This window comes from Mus caroli, chromosome 8 (assembly GCF_900094665.2).
Source record: "Mus caroli chromosome 8, CAROLI_EIJ_v1.1, whole genome shotgun sequence".
NCBI lineage: Eukaryota > Metazoa > Chordata > Mammalia > Rodentia > Muridae > Mus > Mus caroli.
This window is the reverse complement of record NC_034577.1, coordinates 67,659-86,500: the sequence shown is the minus strand read 5'-3', so window position 1 is coordinate 86,500 and position 18,842 is coordinate 67,659. Positions and strand designations below refer to the sequence as shown.

General features: G+C 43.4%; 1 protein-coding gene across 3 annotated transcripts in view; it reads left to right on the top strand.

The window, feature by feature from the left end:
• Insr (insulin receptor) overlaps positions 1-18,842 on the top strand; it is a 132,075-nt gene that overhangs the window by 60,307 nt on the left and 52,926 nt on the right. For all 3 annotated transcript variants that reach the window (XM_021170873.2, XM_021170872.2, XM_021170871.2), the window contains exons 3-5: positions 7,992-8,313; positions 14,812-14,960; positions 16,465-16,609. In XM_021170873.2, the coding sequence (XP_021026532.1) occupies positions 7,992-8,313; positions 14,812-14,960; positions 16,465-16,609 (616 nt within the window). The remainder of the gene's footprint in view (positions 1-7,991; positions 8,314-14,811; positions 14,961-16,464; positions 16,610-18,842) is intronic.

Genomic DNA, 18,842 nt, shown 5'->3' with positions numbered 1-18,842 from the left:
CTTTATATCTGTGCAATTCTTTATCTTTTTTTTAAAATCACATTTATTTATTTGTGTTGGGAGGGCATGCATGTGCCAGAGAGAGCTCGTGGAGGCCAGAGGACAATTTTTGAGAGTCAGAGTCAGTTCAGCTCCTCCACCTTGTGGGGTTCAGGGATTGTCATGCTTGGCGGCAAGCCCCTCACTGGCTGAGTCATCTCAGTGCTCACTTTCCTACCTACCTTCCTTCCTTCCTCTTTCTTTCTTTCTTTCTTTCTTTCTTTCTTTCTTTCTTTCTTTCTTCCTTTTCTTATTACAACAGTGATGTTTTGAAGAACATTGGGCACTAGTTTTATAGAATGTCTCTAAAGTGAATTGTTATTGTTGGGGAAGAAAATATGTAAATACCTTGCCTTTCCCAACACATCCTACCTGGAAGCCAGTGTTGGGTTATCCAGGTATTACTGGTAAGACTATTTGAAAAAAATTTTTTGAGGGGAGGAGTATTTCTCAAGATAGGGTTTCTCTGTGTAGCCTTGGCTGTCCTGGAACTCACTCTGTAGACCATGGTGGCATCAAATTCACAGAGATCTGCATACCTCTGTCTTCTGAATGCTGGGATTAAAGGCGTGCACCACCATTGCCTTGCTATTTGAAACATTACTGACTGGATTCGTTAAGAGGATCTTGCAGTCACAAGGCACACACAGGGAAAAGAATTCATGCAAGAAGATTTACTCTTTGTATTAGTTTGGTTTATGTTGCTGTGATAGACACCATGATCAAAAGCAACTTGGGGAGGAAAGGGCTTATTTCACCTTTTACTTCCAAGTCAAGGCAGGAACCTGAAGCAGGACCTGAAGCAGGACTGAGACCACGGAGGAGTGCTGATTACTGACTTGTTCAACTTGCTTTCTTATACCTAGGACTACCTGCTCAGGGATGGCAGTGCCTATGGGGACTGGGAATCCCTCATATCAATCCTTATTTAAGAAATACACCTCATAGGCTTGCCTACAGGCCAATCAGATGGAAACATTTTTCTTAGTTGAGGTTCCCTCTTCCCAGATGATCTTAGCTTGTGTTGAGTTGACAGAAACAAACACTCTGACTACTTGCTTGCACTCTGGAACTTTCTTGTTCTCCTCCTCCTTCTCCTGTTGAAGAAGGGAGCTTCTTCTCTTCAACCACTTTTCTTCTCCTTTTTAATCCCCATTTCTTTTCCTCATCCTCTATTCTTTCTTCCTCTCTCCTTTTCATTTGCTTCCTTCCTCTTGTTGCTTTCTAGTCTTCTCCTCCTTCTCTTCCTCCTCCTCTCTCCTCTTCTTCTGGTTATGGTTCCTGTTCTGTGTTTTATGATACCGTCTCATGAAGTCCACACTGACTTCCAATTTACTTTGTAGCCACACTGACCTTGATATTCTTGCTTCAGCCTCCAGAGTGCTGAGATTGTACCACCACGGAACCCAGGGCTCTGTTTGCTGTCTGCCAGTTGAACCACAGTTCCTGCCCCAAGAGATTCTCAACCTCCCGACCTCAAGCCTGTGTCCCACAGAAGTGGGTGTAGGTCAATGGGAGAACAGAACTGGACCTTGGTTCTAGAGGTCAGGGGTGGCAGTGCTGTACCACCTATGGTCTGTCCTTGCTTGGTCTGTGTATGACAACACCCAGCATGCTATGTGCTTGATTCACATTTGTTGAATGACATGAGAACAATTTATTAAATGGTGCATGGAAGAAGATAGCCATTACTGAAGTGCACCCTGTGGTTCTTTGCTGAGCTTCTAGAGCTAATAGTAGTGATTACAAAAGAATCTTCATAATTTTTTTTTGGAGACAGGTTCTTACGTGTAGCTGAGGCAGGCTTTCCTTATCTTACCAGTGCTAGAATAGCAAGCAGTCCCTCCTGTGACCCATCTGATGTTCTGATGTCTGCATACACTGTTCAGTGTTTGGATGCGAATGTCACACTTAGCTCCTTGGGCTAAAACAGTAGCTTACTAGGTAGGGAGCCCTGGGATCCCTCTTCAGCATCATTGCAAAGAAAGTAGAACAAAATCCAGAAGAACAAACTGAACTGTATCTCCTCAACTATTTCTCCTTTATAATTCCTTTTTATTATACATTCTCTTTAATTATACATTACAATTTAAATATTTTTGAGAATTTCATCTGTCATGAAGTGTATTTCAGTCATATTCACCCACAACTCCTCTCCACATCTCCCTTCAAACTTCATATTCTCTGTTTTAAATCCACAGAGTCCAGCAAGTGCTTTCAGGATGTGCATGAGTGTGAGGCCTGTCTACTAGAACCTGAAAACAAAGTAAAACAAATGGAAACAAAATAACCAAACCCCCAACTTTCCTCGCACCAGCAGTCATCAACTGTGCATAGCATCTCTGCCTGGGTAGGGGTGGGCTTATTAGTACCCAATCCATTTCTCCCCTTTATAGCTTTCTCAAATGGACAGCCTCTAGTGTTATCTGTAGTCACCTCCTCTTTGCACCTTCCCCCACCCCTTCCCCTTCCCCATATGACTTGCAATTTTATAACTGTTACTCAGTACTTTTCTGCCAGCTTCTCAAGAGTATCTCTCCTGCCCTTGCCCTGTTGGTTCCAGGCATTCTGTTCCCACCAGCCCTGGCACAAGGCTGTGGTGTAGTTCCTAACACCGAAAGAAAGAGACAAGATAAAGAGGGAAGGCTGGAGAGATGGCTCAGTGGGTAAAAGCCCAAGCCTGAGATCTCAATTTGAATCCCTAGCACTTAGTAAAAAGCATTGAGTGGCCATATGCCAGCCTATAACCTTGGTGCTGTGGGTCTGGACATAGGAGTATCCCTGCAGTTTGTTGGCTTCCAGCCTGGCTCCAGGCTCAGTGAGAGACCTTGTTTCAAAGAAATAAGGCCTCTGAGGGGGATAGGAACCCCACAGGAAGACCATCAGTGTCAATAACCTGGACCCCTGGGAGCTCTCAGAGACTGTGTCATCAACCAAAGATCATGCATACATGGGCTGCTGGTCGGAGGCCCCAGGACACATATGTAGCAGAGGAGTGTCTTGTCTGGCCTCTGTGGAGAGGATGTGCCCTAATCCTATAGAGACTTAATGCACCAGGATGGGAAATATGGGGGGGGGATCCACAGTCTGAGATTCAAAGGGGAGGCGCTTGGGAGAGGAACTCTGTGAGGGGAGACTGGGAGGGGGCAGCGTTTTGGATGTAAATAAGTAAATAAGTAAAAAATAATGAGATACTTAGATAAAAAGTAAAAGTTTCAAAGAACGTTTGTGATAATTGTTTAAGTACTCTTGAATTTTGCATTTTCACTGGGCCTACTCCAGGGTAAAGATCTGTAGTAAAGATTTTTGAGATCTTTATATGGAAAAAAAAAGTAAGGCCTTTAATAGGTTAACAAGTAAATCATAAATTTAAAATAGAAGATGTGAAGTTGTGAGGGAGAGATGTATATGACATGGGAGGAATCTAAAAGGGGAGTTGGTGGAGCTACTGGAGGATAAGTATGATCAAGATGCACTGTATACCATTATGAAAATTTCAACAAATAAATATTAAAAGAAGAAAAGAAATCTTCCAGACCTCTCCCTCTGGTCTCTGCAAGTGTACCACACCCCTATCTATATGAATAAATAAAATTTAAAAGTCACACCCCTCCCTTAACCCCCCAGTTGCCTGGTGCCTTTGCAGCCTGCTCATACCAGAATCCAGATGTAGAGGCCAGAGGGCTATGTCTGCCTTGTCAGGTTGTTTGCTTTTCTTCTTCCTGGATGTCCTATAAATGGAATTCTACAGTGCAAAGTGCAAGATCACAGTGCCTAGTCTGGCTGTCTGCCCCTGGCTCTGTTTGCAGCATTGGGCCCTTTTAGCATTCCGTGGGCTGCAGAGCTTATGTGTTTGGGAAGTGTTTATTAGGGCTTTGATGAAGCTTCTTGTGAATGAAAAACGCTGACCCTTAGCTGCAGTCCCAGCCCAGGAAATGGGCTCCTTCCTGTCCTTCTGTGTGTTGTACAGGGGAGCCTGTGTCTTTGTGAGCCATAGATAACTGGCTGCTTTCATTATTGCTTCCTCCAATTTAGTTTCAGCCCTCAGATCTCCCTAGACAGAGCAGCACTAATGATGATAATGTTGTTTGGCATAGCTTTGCCTTCTGTATCCCTGGACTCATAATTGCAGGAAAGGGGGTTGGGGGCGGGGGGAGGCGAGGTGTTGTAGGATGCTATCCTCTGAGCATAAAGGCCAACCTCATCAGAGCAGATGCGACTACCTTCCACACAGTGTTCCCCTCACCACCACAAGCCTCAGTAAGGCTCGCTGACTGTTGATGTCCCTTCATAGAAGAAAGGGTAAGGTGGATTACTGAATAACACCCAACCCTCACTTTCTAGCTGCTCCTCCCTCCATGGCGTCATGGTCTTCATGCTAGGGTATAGAGAGGGTTGAAGTTAATGAAGGGAGTCCCCTATCTGTGCAGCTCTTTAGAGAAGTGGTTATCTATGCTGGGATGAGGCTTTTCTATGATGTGGCTGCTTTGAGTCACTCTAACTCCTGTCTGTATCCCACACTTGTGCTTTGTATGTAAGTTCAGTAGGCTCCTTGGTTGGACAGTGGCAGAATTGTACTTTGGTTTGTTGTTGGTGCCCTATAAGGAAAAGAGGAGAGACTGCAATAGGATGGGGCTTCATGGGTAGAGAGCTGCATACATGGAACCTTGGGTTCCTAGATTGACAGTGTACTTGTAGTCTCAGCACTGGGGCAGGGGAGAGAGGGTCTGTGGGTCTGCAGGGTCCTCAAGGACATTTCTTCAGCCCCTAAGAAGTCTCTGTGGTGATTTGAATATGCTTGGCCCAGGGAGTGGCACTATTTGGAGGTGTGGTCTTGTCAAAGTAGGTGTGTCCTTGTTAGAGAAGTGTGTCACTGGGTGTGGGCTTTAAGAGTCTTGTCCTAGCTGCCTGGAAACCAGTCTTCTCCTGTTTGCCAGGAGTTGGATTGAACCACAAACACTTGGCTCCTCAGGAGCAATCATAGTCTTTATGAATGGTTGTTGGGAATGTAAAGTAATTCAGTGGCTATAGAAAGCAGTATGGTGGCTCATTGGAAAGGTTAAGAGAATTAACGTAGTTGGGGTTTGGAAGTTGGCTGGGTAAGAGTTGTTAATGTGCAAGCATGAAGAACTGAGTTCAGATCCTCAGCATCTATGTAAAAAGCAGGGTATAGTCATGAACATGCCTGTAACATCAGAGAGGTTGGGGGGAGAGACAGGAGGATCTTTGGGGCTTACTGGCTGCCAGTCTAGCTCTAGGTTCAGTGAGAGATTCTGTCTGTCCAGGCTCATGCCCAGGGCATGTACTCAATATTCAATAATCCCATTTCTGAATATATACATGGAAGAATGAAAATGGGACTCAGACATTTGCATACCCATGTCCATAGAAGCATGACTTATAATATCCTAATGATAAAGGCTGTTTAAGTGGCCACATTTGAATGAGTGGGTCAGTGAAGATGATTCACTCCTGAATATTATTCAGCCCTAAGAATAAACAGAAGGAACCTTTGATATATGCTACCATGGATAAATTTGGAGGACCTGATAAAGGATTCCATTCATCCAAAGTCCCTAGAATAGAGAGATAGCAGAAAGGTGGGTTGTGGGCCTATGGAGGGGCCGTGAGAGTCCTGAACAGAGAGTTTCCATTTGGGAAAATGATGAGATTCTGTGGATGGTTGATGAGGGTGGCTACACAGCCAGACAAACGTGGTTATTCATTAATTAATTCATTAAAAATTACATACATATGTGTGTGGTAAACATGCATCTCTCTCTCTCTCTCTCTCTCTCTCTCTCTCTCTCTCTCTCTCTCTCTGTAGAGGAGGTCTAAGGTTGATATCAGGTGTCTTCTATTTTTCTCCACCTTAAATATTGAACTTCTGGTTTTCCTGTCTCTACCTCTTAAATTCTTGGATGAAAGAAGTGCACCATCGCACCTGTTTTTGGTGATGCTTCAAACCCAGTATCTTGTTCATGCTAGGGCACCCTACCCTCCCCAGCCACATCTGCAGCCAGAGATGGAAGCTCTTAGGGTATTTTTTTTTTAACCATAGTTAAATTTTTTTTTCTTTGCTTTGTGTGTTCAGTAACTGCACAGGGGAGAAAGGACTACACATTGGACAGCTCATATTTCTGTCATAGTAGAGGGTTTACATGGACAGTGTTGCTGACAGTATGGAGAACTGAAGCTGAAGGCCTGTGCTGCCACAAGGAGTGCCTGGGCAACTGTTTGGAAGGCTAGTAGACTGGGACCCACTTGATACTGGGAGAGCTACACTTGAGAATTTTGGAGAAATCTGGTTCCTGGCTATTCAGTCCTGCTTCAGAGTATACAAGTAAAAAGAGAGAGACATACCTTAGAGGGCAGATCAGGCACACAGCAGAGGAATACATAGAGTCGTAAAATCCACACATACTCACAAGCATTCTAGGAAGTAAACGGCTGAAAAGAAGAGATGAGTAGGAAGAGGCTGGAGAGATGATTCACAGTGCCAAGCTATTGCTATACAAGTGTGACAACATCAGTCCAGATCTCCAGAACCTGTGCAAAGCTGAGCTCTGTAGCACAAGTATGTAATCTCACAGTAGCAAACAACAGAGACCTTGTCTCAGACAAGATAGAAGGTGAGGACTGACAGAGGTTGTGCTCTGACAATGGTGATACCCCTCCACACATATGCCTGTGTCTCCTGGGGGGAAAGTGTTGAACAATGAGGTAATGGGATAGAAGGGTTCGAGACCAGCCTCCCATGGACAAATTCAGTGACATCAAACAAGAAAGCCTCTCTAGCCAAAAGTTGAGGCACAAGCTGTGCCCCCACCTGGAGGGCCTCCTCCTTCTTCAGGATCAGGATCCCTCACTCAGGTTTCAACAGAGCTTGGTGTGCTTACAGGTCCTGAGGCAGGGGGATGGCAAGTGCAAGGCTAACATGCATTTCAGAGTGAGCTCAAAGAGAGCCTTCATAGCTTAATGACAACTTGTCTGCAAATAAATACATATAAGGGCAGAGGGTATATCTCAGTAGTAGAGCTCTTGCCTAGAATCTCCCAGTGGAGTATTGGGGGTATGGGTCAGTTGTAGAGGGCCTACCTAGAATCCACCATTGAGGACTGGGGTATATCTTAGTGGTAAAAACCAGGTCTAACATTTGCAAGTTCTGGGTTTCATCCCCAACAATACAGTAGTATACATACACACACACACACACACACACACACACACACACACACACGTAAGTAATTAAGCCAATAAATAAAATAAAATTATATAAACCTATAATTAAAACAAATCACATTTAAAATAAATAATAACCACCTTTTATCTGTGGTATGGCATTTAGAAAATATTTAGTTATATGTGTGCATATGAAACATGAACAGGTACCCGTGAAGCCCAGAAGAGGACATTGGATCCCCTGGAGCTGGAGTTAAAAGTGAACCACCTGCTTGTTGTGGGTGCTGAGAACTGAACTCAAGTCCTCTGCAAGACAACAAGTGCTGGCTACTATTAAGCCATCCCTCCAGCCATTAGGCATAGCATGAAAAAAGTCTGTGTGCCCTTGAAGTTATTGCTACTGTATCTATCCTAGACATAGACTGTATGGACTATAGGAAACATTATTTAGTAGTGTGTTACATTGTGTCTCCTGCAAAGGACTTGGTTTCTTGGCTTCCTGTCAGCAGCCTGAAGTTGATGGTAGTAACTGGCGAATGCAGTGAGTCAGGTCTCCTGCCCTCTCTTCCTTAGGTGTTTGGTTAACTTTTGCCAAGTGTGGAGCTGCTTTGCGGGGGCTACTGTCCTTTCTGTTCACAGACCAGTCAGGCACGTGCCAAGCACTGTTTAAGCATGGCTTTTATTGTTATTATTTTGTTTGGCTGTTTGTGCAGACATAAATTGGACAGAGTTTTTTGACCAGCTGTTTCATTTTTCCTTCTTGTCTCCAGTTTGCCCAACCATCTGTAAGTCACATGGCTGCACAGCTGAAGGCCTATGCTGCCACAAGGAGTGCCTGGGCAACTGTTCGGAACCTGATGACCCCACCAAGTGTGTGGCCTGTCGCAACTTCTATCTGGATGGTCAGTGTGTGGAGACCTGCCCGCCACCCTACTATCACTTCCAGGACTGGCGCTGTGTGAACTTTAGCTTCTGCCAAGACCTTCACTTCAAATGCAGGAACTCTCGGAAGCCTGGCTGCCACCAATACGTCATTCATAACAACAAGTGCATCCCCGAGTGCCCGTCTGGTTATACCATGAATTCCAGCAAGTGAGTCCTGGATGAGGGTCTGGGGAAAGAATTGGAAGCTGGTGCTATGCTCAAAGATGCTGTTAGAGAGGCTGAAGATGTAGCTCTTTTGCTAGAATTCATTCCCCAGCATCAAACAGTGGTCTCTCACTAGATCCAGGACTGGTGGCAAATGCTGATTCTAGCATTTGGAAGGTAGAGGCATGAGGATCAGAAGGTTTGAGTCATCCTTGGCTACATAGGGAGTTCAAAGCCAGCCTAAGCTGCATGAGATCCTGTCTCAAAACAACTAAACCAAACAAAAAAACCAGAAAGAAATACACCCCCCCCCCATCCCATCCCTCCTACTCTGCACAGGGAAAAAAACCCTGTGCCAAACCAGAATGTTCTGGGCAAGAATGGGCTTGCTGTTGATAACTACCACTTATATTTTAAAAATTCTGTATGTGTTCATGTGTGTGTGCCACATGTATATGTAGATGGGTACATGCACATGCGCACACATGTAATGCACAAAGTAGGTATGTGTGGGCATCTGTGTGTGCAGGTGGATGTGTGCACACATGCTTGTATATGTTTATGCATTATGTGTGTGCATGGGTGTAAGAAGGTGGGTGTGGATATGTATATGTGTTCATGTATGTGAAGGTGGGCATGTGTGTGTATGTGTTTATGTGTTCACTTTTATGGAGACATGTGTATGCAAATGAGCACATGTGTATAGTTGAGCTCTTGTGTGTGCATATTTGTGTGTTTGGGCACATGTTGCAGGTGAGTACAGGTGTGTGTATGTGTTCACCTTTGTAGACGTGTGTGTGTGTATGTGTGTGTGTAGACTAGTGGTTGATGCTGGATGCTTTCCTCAATCATTCTCCATGTTATTTAGTTTTAAAAATACTTTATTCTTATTTATGTGTATGTATGTATATACAGTGTTTTGTGTGCATGGAGGTGTCTGGGGAGGCCAGTGAATGCATCAGATTCATCCCCTTGAGCAGAAGTTACAGGTGAATATAAGCCTCCACATGGGTGCAAGGAATGGGACTCAGGTTCTCTGGAAGAGCAGCAAGCTCTCTTGACCACTGGGCCATGTCCCCAACCCTCACTTTGGTTTCTGAGAAAAGTTTTCTCTCTAGATCCAGAGCTTGGGCTGCTTCCGTGTCTGCCTCCCCAGTGCTGGGATTGCAGGTGTGACTTTTGTCCTGTTTTTTTTTTTTTTTTTTAAATGTGGTGCTGGGGAAGCAAGCCAAGGCCCTCATGTGCACAGCAAGTATTTTGCCAACTGAGGGATCTACACACTCTCAGTAGCATTTTTTTTTGTTGTTGTTTTATAACTATTTGTGTCCTGGGCTTTGATGATGGACTTGATCAGAAGGGATATGGTTCTTTGCCTTGAACATCTCATTTCTGAGTGCTGCGCAGAGTGAGCTGAAGATGGAATTTTTTTGTTTCACCTGCCCCCTCCTCCTTGGCTCAGTGACTCACTGTAATACTAGGAAGGTGGCTGTGTAGTTCATAGCCTACCCCACCTGACCCCCGACACAAGTTGGGGCATACTGTCTTAAGGAGGGGAGGGCTTACACCTACACTGTTTCCAGGGCTTGGCTGTTCTTCCAAGATAAGCACCATCAAGCCATTTCCTACCACTTGGGTGAGAAACAGGGTTTTCTCTCTCCTTGGTGGTGTAAGTCAGGCTACACACACACACACACACACACACACACACACACACACACACACCAGGTCATTTGTTCAGGACCTTAACTTCTTGGATGAGATATTTTGGTGTCTGGGACCTTCATCGAGTTGTTGATTTTTAAATTTCTTGGTTTTAGTTTTAGGATTTGAGAAAAGGGAGGGGTTGGGGGAGGATGTCCAGCAAAGAACAGAAAACCAAATCAGAAACAGACGCACATTGCAAGGCCTTGAGCTGACCTGCTGACGTCAAAATTCTTCCTCTCAGACTTGGGCACTAGCCAAGTAAGTGAGCAAAAAAGAGTGTTTTGATTTTGGTGGGAAATTTTATTTCCCTGAGTAGAAAGGGCAAGAAGGAAAACAATCTTTATTTTAGCTCCTGTGAACCTTTTTTTTTTTTAAGTGTTTTTGAAACCTGAAAGTACAATATGTTTTGTTTTGCTCATTATTTAAAAAAAAATACCAAAGAAACAAAACAGCAAGAATTGTTGGCCCAAATAGACCTCTATAAATCAGTCTGCATGTTGAATGGAACTTTTACATTTTTTATTACTTCAAGGGCAGAAGGAGGCTTAGCAGGAAGATTGGAGAAGCAAACATCCTTCTATTTATCTATTTCAGTTTTTAAGAAAGATCAGGGACTGATGTCAAGACCTTTGTTTAAAAGACATTGCCTTTAGGGCTGGAAAGATGATCCACCAGAGAAAGCAGAAATTCAGATCCTTAGAATCCACTCCAGGGTGCATGTTGTCCCACTTGTAATCCCAGCCTTAGAAGGTGGAGACAGGAATTCCCAGAGCAGATTGGCTATCTACATTAGCTAAATTGATGAGCTCTGAGTTCAGATGAGGGAATCCTACCTCAGTCTATATGGAGGGCTGGTGAGATTGCTCAACAGGTAAAGGTGCTTGCCACCAAGCCTGACATTCTGAGCTTGAAACCTTGAAACCCATAGAAGGAGAAAGCTGACTTCCAAAGTTTTTCCTCTGACCTGCATACTGCAGGCATACTACAGGCTGTGATGTGTACATGACTATATATATACACACATATACACACACGCACACACACATATATATACACACACACACAGTCACACACAGTTACGTAAACACACACAGTCACACAAGTCACACACACACACAGTCACATACACATAAATACACACACAGTCTCACACACACAGTCACCCCCCCCACAAATCTAACAAATCTATCTATCTATCTATCTATCTATCTATCTATCTATCTATCTATCTATCTATCATCTATATGTATATACATACATACACGTATATAATAGAGAACAATCCAGGAGGATATCCAGAATCATCTGTGGATCTCCACACGGGCACACATGCTTACATAATACATTCTAAAGAAGAAAAAGATGTTGGCTTTAAATAATAGGCATTTTTTTTAATGCTCACCAAAACCACAGTGATGACTCTCTGCACATTGTCCAGGTGTGAGTGTCTCTATTTTTCCCAGCTCTTGTAGGAGGACGCTTCTCTGATGATGACCGAGAGAGACTGATCTACAAGTATAAAACAATGTCCCTAAGAGTCATGTTATTGCTATATTCCTTTAGCAGAACAATAGTATTGGTTTTTCCATGGGTCCATAACCTATCTATTCTTAGATTCTTGGCCACCTTAGCAGTATCAGGCATGGGTTTTAGTTCATGGAATGGACTAGATAGTGGTTGGTTGCTCCGCAAGTTTTATGCCACTATTGCATCAAGGTATCATGCAGGGAGGTTACTGTAGATCGAAGGGTTTGTTGTTTGGTTGGTTTTATCTTTGTCCTCTGGTAGCATGCAGAGTACCTTCCAGTACCATGAGCAATTGTGAGCAAGAGTAAGACTCTAAGAAAGAATGAGCTTGACTTTCCCATGTCCAATGAGATACAGTGCTGCTGTCTTTAACAATAGGGCTTTACCATTAGTTTGTGGAAAACAACCAATAGCCTTATTGGCAATATCCTGAGTTGTTTGGGAGTTTCTTTGAGGGCCCCGTTCTTTGTCTAACAACTAAATTGGAAGTAACTGATTCTTGTCCCTGGAGGTTTTACTTGGTGGCTATAAATGTGTAGGTGGGTCTTCATCTCCTTGTTGTTTGGTGATTCCAAATAACAAGATCTAAAGATTTAAAAGAATAAAACCAAAAGATTTATTTATATATGCATTGTAGTAGGTTTCCATATGACCCCTCCAATTCTCTTAGTGTTAGCAGTTCCTCCCTGTATTCTCTCTCTTGCCCTCCTCTTCCCTCCCCCCCTTGAATCTTTTTGTCCCAGTTTCTTTTCCCCTCTCTCCCCAATCCATAATTATATATTCCATTTTCCCTTCCTTTAGAGATCCTCCCCTACCCCCTACTTCTCTATACCTCTGTGGTTATACTTTTTGTCTATCTAAGGGTTAACAGTTAAACTCAAACTTGCAATGTCCGCAATGTTGTCTGGATCCTTCAAGTGCTGAATTTTTACATATTTTATTTATGCACATATTTATTTATGGGAGAGGAAACCAAAGCAAACATGTAGAGCTCTGAGGATAACTTTGGATGGATGAGCTCTTTACTTTCAACATGTGGGTCCTGGGGATTGAATTCAGCTTCGAGGTAAGCACCTTTACCTAATGAGCCATCTCAACACTAGAACATTGTAACTATATGTGCATATTCACCACACCCACCTGGGGCCAACTATGTAACCTGATGGTTGAGACTTTTCATATTCTATGTCCTCTAGGAAGAGCAGAGGCAGGTAAAGAGTCAGGCTTCCAAGGCTGGGGAACTGGGGAATTAGCTCCAATAGCAGGCAAATACAGAAACCTGAGTTCAGAAATGTACACACTTTCCTTTTGGAAACCTGGGCATGGTGGCATGCACTTATGACCCCAGTGCTGGGTAGGAAACAGGATGGTTCCTGGAGCTCCCTGACCAGTCAGCCACATAGCAAGTTCCAGGTTCAATGGAAGATTCTATCTCAAAAACAAGCTAAAAGGCTCCTGAAGAATGACACCCAAAGTTGACCTCTGGTCTCCATAAAGGTGTGTATGTACCCCCAACACACACACACACACACACACACACACAAACACACCTACACATCACATGGGTATGAACATAGAGTTCTATCATGTGATCAGTGATTCTATCAACCATGCCTAGAGACTCCAAGACAAACTTTATAGGACTAGTGAGGTGACAGAGTTGGTAAAATGTAGACTTCAGTTTGATCCCTAGCACCCTTGGGAAAAGTTGGACATGGTGGTCTGTGCTTGTTATACCAGCACTGGAGAGGTGTGGTGCTGTCAGGTCTGCCCTGTGCAGGGAACGAAGGAAGTTTTTTATACCAGGAAAGGAACTTTGTGTGTTTGTGTGTATGCAGCTATTTGTGAGTGGGTGTAGGGAGATCAGAGGACAACCTCAGATATTATTCTCAGAATTTCACCTACTTTCTTTGTGATAGGGTCTCCCAGTGGCCCTGAGACTGACCTATTAGGCTAGGCTAGCTGATCAGCAAACCCCAAGATTCTCTCTCCTTCCTCAATACTAGTCTTACCAATATCTAACAGTGTTTGATATTTCTAAGAAAACCTTTCATTGCGTATGTATTTATTTTTTATGCATGTGTGTGCGCGCACACACACAGGGTTAGTATGTGGTGCTCAGTTCTCAGAACTTGCTTTCCTCCTTTCACTTTGCTGGGCCCAGGGATTGAACTCAGGTTGGCAGGCTTGGCTGCAGCAGGTACCTTTACCCTATGAGCTGTCTTTCCAGCCAATGCTTGACATTTTTAGGTGGGTTATAGGGATTCAGCTGAGGTTCTCATATTTATAAGGTGAATATTTCATGGACTGAACACTCCCGTAAACCCTGGACAATGAATTTTAAGGGGATAATTGGCCATTTTAAGACTGTAGGAGCAGGTTGACAATGCCTGGGAATAATTTTGGTTGTGGTAATTTAGAGATGAGATGATGTTGGTATTGATCACCAGTTGGGAATCTGGCTCTGCATCCTATACTGCCCAAGGGTGCCTCATTACCACTGTGAAGACATACTTGGTGTCAAATATTTGAAATACTATATCAGTGAACTTTCTCTTGTTGTGATAAAACACTCTGACCAAAAGCAGCTTAGGGGAGGACAAGGTTTGTTTCAGCTTATACTGCTTGGTCACATTCTGTCACAGAGGGAAGTCAAGTAGAAACATAAAGCAGAAACCACAAAACAGAGTTTCTCAACCTTCCTAGCACGAACCTTTCATACAGATCCTCATGTTGTAGTGACCTATAACCATAAAATTATTTATTTGCTACTTCATAAGTGTAGTTTTGCTACTGTTATGAATCATAATGTTAATATCTGATAGGTAGGATCTCTGATATGTGACCAGCAGAGGGGTAGCAGTGCTCAGGTTGAAAACCACTGCCATAGAGCAGTGATCCTAGTTGACTCTGTTTCTAGCTCATGTGCAGCTAGCTTTCTCAGATAGACCAGGCCCACCTGCCTTGGAAATGGCCACCCACAGTGGGCTGGGCCCTCCCCCATCAATCAACAATCAAGATAACTCCCCACAGTATAGTCATGGGCCAATCTGATTTAGGCAATTCCTCAACTGAGATACCCCTCATGATGACTCTAGGCTATATCCTGCTGACAGTTAAAGTTAGCTAGCTCAACTGTGCTCAGCACATCCACTTTAGAGTAACAGACTGAGGTTGCCACTGGGTTCCTGTGAAGAGTGCTGTATTCCAAATGATGGGGCGAGGGAGCCCTGTGCACCTCATTGATCTTTGCCTCTGCTCCACTCTCAGCTTGATGTGCACCCCATGTCTGGGACCCTGCCCTAAGGTCTGCCAAATCCTCGAAGGCGAGAAGACCATTGATTCTGTGACATCTGCCCAGGAGCTCCGAGGCTGCACTGTGATCAACGGTAGCCTGATCATCAACATCCGAGGGGGCAGTGAGTATTTTGGAGCATCCCCCACTTCCTATGAGCTGTGAGCTGGGAAGTGCACAGCTCAGGGTATTCCACACATTCCCCTCTTAACTTTCACGGCCAAATTCACTTTGTTCCTGTGGTCTCAGCTATTCAGGAGGCTGAGGCAGGAGGATTGCTTTAATCTAGCAAGTTCAGTCTAGCTTGGATGACATAATCTTGTCCAAAGAAACAAAACAACATAACATGCAAAGTGACACATCCTTCAGTGGCCCCCTAAGTGAGAGACTTATACCAGGAGTTGCCTTAAAATCCAAAATGAAAATTTTATGGTTCTACCTCTGCCTGAAATTCTTATTTTGCAATCTGCAGCAGGAATCTCTATTCTTTATATTTTTATGTGTATGAGTGTTTTGTCTGGGTATATGTATATACATGGTGTATATGAGGTGTCCACAAAAAAAAGAGGGTATATAATACCCTGGAACTGCAGTTAGAGATGATTGTAAGTTACCATGTGGATGTGGGAACTGAACCCAGGTCCTCTGTGATAGCAACTAATTCATCGTAATTAATTCTGGGCCATCTCTGCAGCCCCAGGGATCTCTTCTTACTAATATGCACCAAGTCTGCTGGTATACACTTGCTATCCAAGCACTCAAGAGATGGAAGTAGAAGTTGTTCAAATGTGAGTTTGAAGTCAGCCTAGACTACATGAGACTCCATATCAAAGAGATAAATAAATAAAGGCTCCAAGCTAGAACTAACAAAACAAACCAAACAAAACAAACAAAACAAAACAAAAACTTTGCTATGGGTAGTGCTAAGGTAGTTAGAGCCCAGCATTCCTGAATTCATGGGTTTTAGTCCTCTGTACTAAGTCACTGTGGCATACTGGTGAACTAATCACAGCACTGGGAGAATTGTAGAGACAGGAAGATCAGAAGTTCAAAGTTATCTTTAGGTGAAGAGTAGATTTGAAGCAAACTTGGGCTACTTGACATGGCAAACAAATCTTTGTTTCAAAAATAGAAATAAATAAAATAAAAGCAAATGTGCTATATTGTAGATTTGTTTTAAACTCATCACTTCTACCTTCATATACTGAGTGCTGGGATAAAAGGTTTGCAGGAGTGCGCGTGCACGTGCACACAAACCCACACACGCACACCCCCGCCCCGCGCACACACACATACAAACACATACACACACACACACACATACAAACACACATACACACACATACAAGCACACACACAAACATGCACACACTCACACACATAAAAACACAAATACACACAAACATGCACACACATACAAACACACACACATACAAACACATACACACACATACACACACATACAAACACATACACACATACAAACACACACAAACATGCACATACACACACACGTATAAACACACGTACAAACACACACATACACACACACACACACACACACACACACACACACAGAGGATAAAACTCTTCTGTAGATACTCATAGGCATTTCCTCCATTTTGCAGACAACCTGGCAGCTGAGCTGGAGGCTAACCTTGGCCTCATTGAAGAAATTTCAGGATTTCTAAAGATCCGCCGCTCCTATGCTCTGGTATCACTTTCTTTCTTCAGGAAGCTACATCTGATTCGAGGAGAGACCTTGGAAATTGGGTATGTGAGCCTGTGTTTGAGACTGCCAACCAAGAAACTCATGAGTTAGGAGAACAACGTAGGAAAGGGGAGATGGCTTTCTGGATAAACTGCTTACTTTGCTACATTAAGACCTGAATTTGATTACAGGTTTAGAAAAAGGCAGGCCTAGTAGTGTTGGGCACACAGAGCCTGGGGCTTCCTGGCTAGTCAATCCTTACCTGTTTATCAGGTTTGAGGCCAGTGAGAGACCCTGACTCAGCAAACCAGGGTGGATCAGGCCTAAGGAGTGACAGCTAGGTTTTCCTCTGTCCTCCACACTTGTGAACACACTCATGCACATGTTCAGCCATGCATGTGTGAGTGTGTGCAAACATACAAACACACACATAAGAATTTAGGGCTTTTGTTTTTATAATCCAACTGAACCAAATTGAAGCATCTGTTGGGTGAAAATGCCTGTAACATTTGTGAATGGTGGTCCTTCCTAATTTTCCTCCCAGTCTCCATTTTCTTTTTGAGTTGTCAACCTGGGCTCCTAGTCATGGCCCATGTCTTGGGATCTTGTCCTAGCTAAGCTGCAGTATTCAGTCTTGACTTCTCTCTTTATCCACAGCCCTGAGCCTGTCTCTGTAGATTGTAACGGGTGACCACTGGGAACCTCAGATTCGGATCCCAGTTATCCTTGTTTCTGGAATTCTTCTTTGCTCTGCTCTCCTTTAGGTCCCACAGTCCTTGCTTAAGTTGCTCAAACAAATAGAAGTCCTGAGTGTGGTGTTTAAAAAGTGGGGATGGACTCATGAGCAAGAAGTCTGTAGAGGGTCATTGAGAAATGAGATGGAGAAGTTAGATTCTGTTTCTTGTGGGCACAGAATGGGTACCCTGTACTCAATCTCATTGATGAAAAACCAACAGCAAACAGGGAAAGGGGCAAAAGGACAGTATGGCCAATCCATACTGTCTTAAAGCAAAATCATACCACTAGGTTGCTGATATGCACCTCTAATCACAGGACTTAAGAGGTGGAAACAGGCTGATCTCAGGGCCATCCTGGCCTGGTCAGTGTAGTGATTTCTAAGGCCAGCCAGGGGGTGGGGTGGGGGGTGGAGGAGAGAGAGAGAGAGAGAGAGAGAGAGAGAGAGAGAATTTCTAAAACCATTTAAAACGCAAAGAAACAAACAGGAATGTAGCACAAACACAAGCCAAACATGTTTGCAACCTTCCATAGTTTTTATCCCCAAACTTGATTTCTGTTTCTATTTTATTTGCCAGACCTGGGTCACATGGCTGTTGCTGGATAGCTGTGAGGGAGGTGGGAAGAACATATATCCATCTCTTCAAACCTTTGTGATTGAGAAAGACCATAGAAAAGATGGCTGGAAAGGTGTTTGAGAACCAAGATCACCATATTTAAATTTATTCCCCTAAAATACCCACTTTCTCATGCTGTTACAAATATTTTCTTATTTATTTATTTTTTTTTATTTTAGCTGGGGCCTTTTGATTGGCTGGACTTTCTGGAAACAACCAGAGCTGTCCAGTAGAATTATTATATAAGTCATGAGTGAGACTTTCAGTGTTCCAGGGCTCAACTTAAAACTTACCTAGCCCATTATGTCTCAAATGTTCAAATTTAGAATCATTAATTAAAACAACCCAGAATTTTTTCATCTTCCCTTTTGTGGTACCTCTTTGAATATCTATCTATCTATCTATCTATCTATCTATCTATCTATCTATCTATCTATCTATCTATCAGATCAAGACTCATTTTCATTTAGCCCAAGCTGGCCTTGAACTTGCTCTGATGACCTTGAACTTCTGATCCTTCTGCTTATATCTCCTGGAGTATACAGTGATGGGATGGAATTCATGGCCTTTGAGTACCAGGCAAGCACTCTACAAACCAGGCTATATGTCCAATGCCTTTTTCTACCTCTTTCAAGGCAGTTTAGAACTACTAGCCTGTTCACATGGTACATAGGGTATGGCTTCTGTGTCACTTATGGAGGTCCAGGCTCTTTCCTTACTCATCACTTGCTAGTAAGCTGCTAGTTGTTTCAAAACACAACTCTAATAAAACTCATCAAGAATATATAAAACCTTGAGCTCTGTAATGCCCATAGGGATTGTATAACCTAGAGTCTTTCTTTCTTCCTTCCTTCCCTGCCTCCTTTCTCTCTCCCTCCCTCCCTCCCTCCCTCCCTCTTTCTTTCTTTCTTTCTTTCTTTCTTTCTTTCTTTCTTTCTTTCTT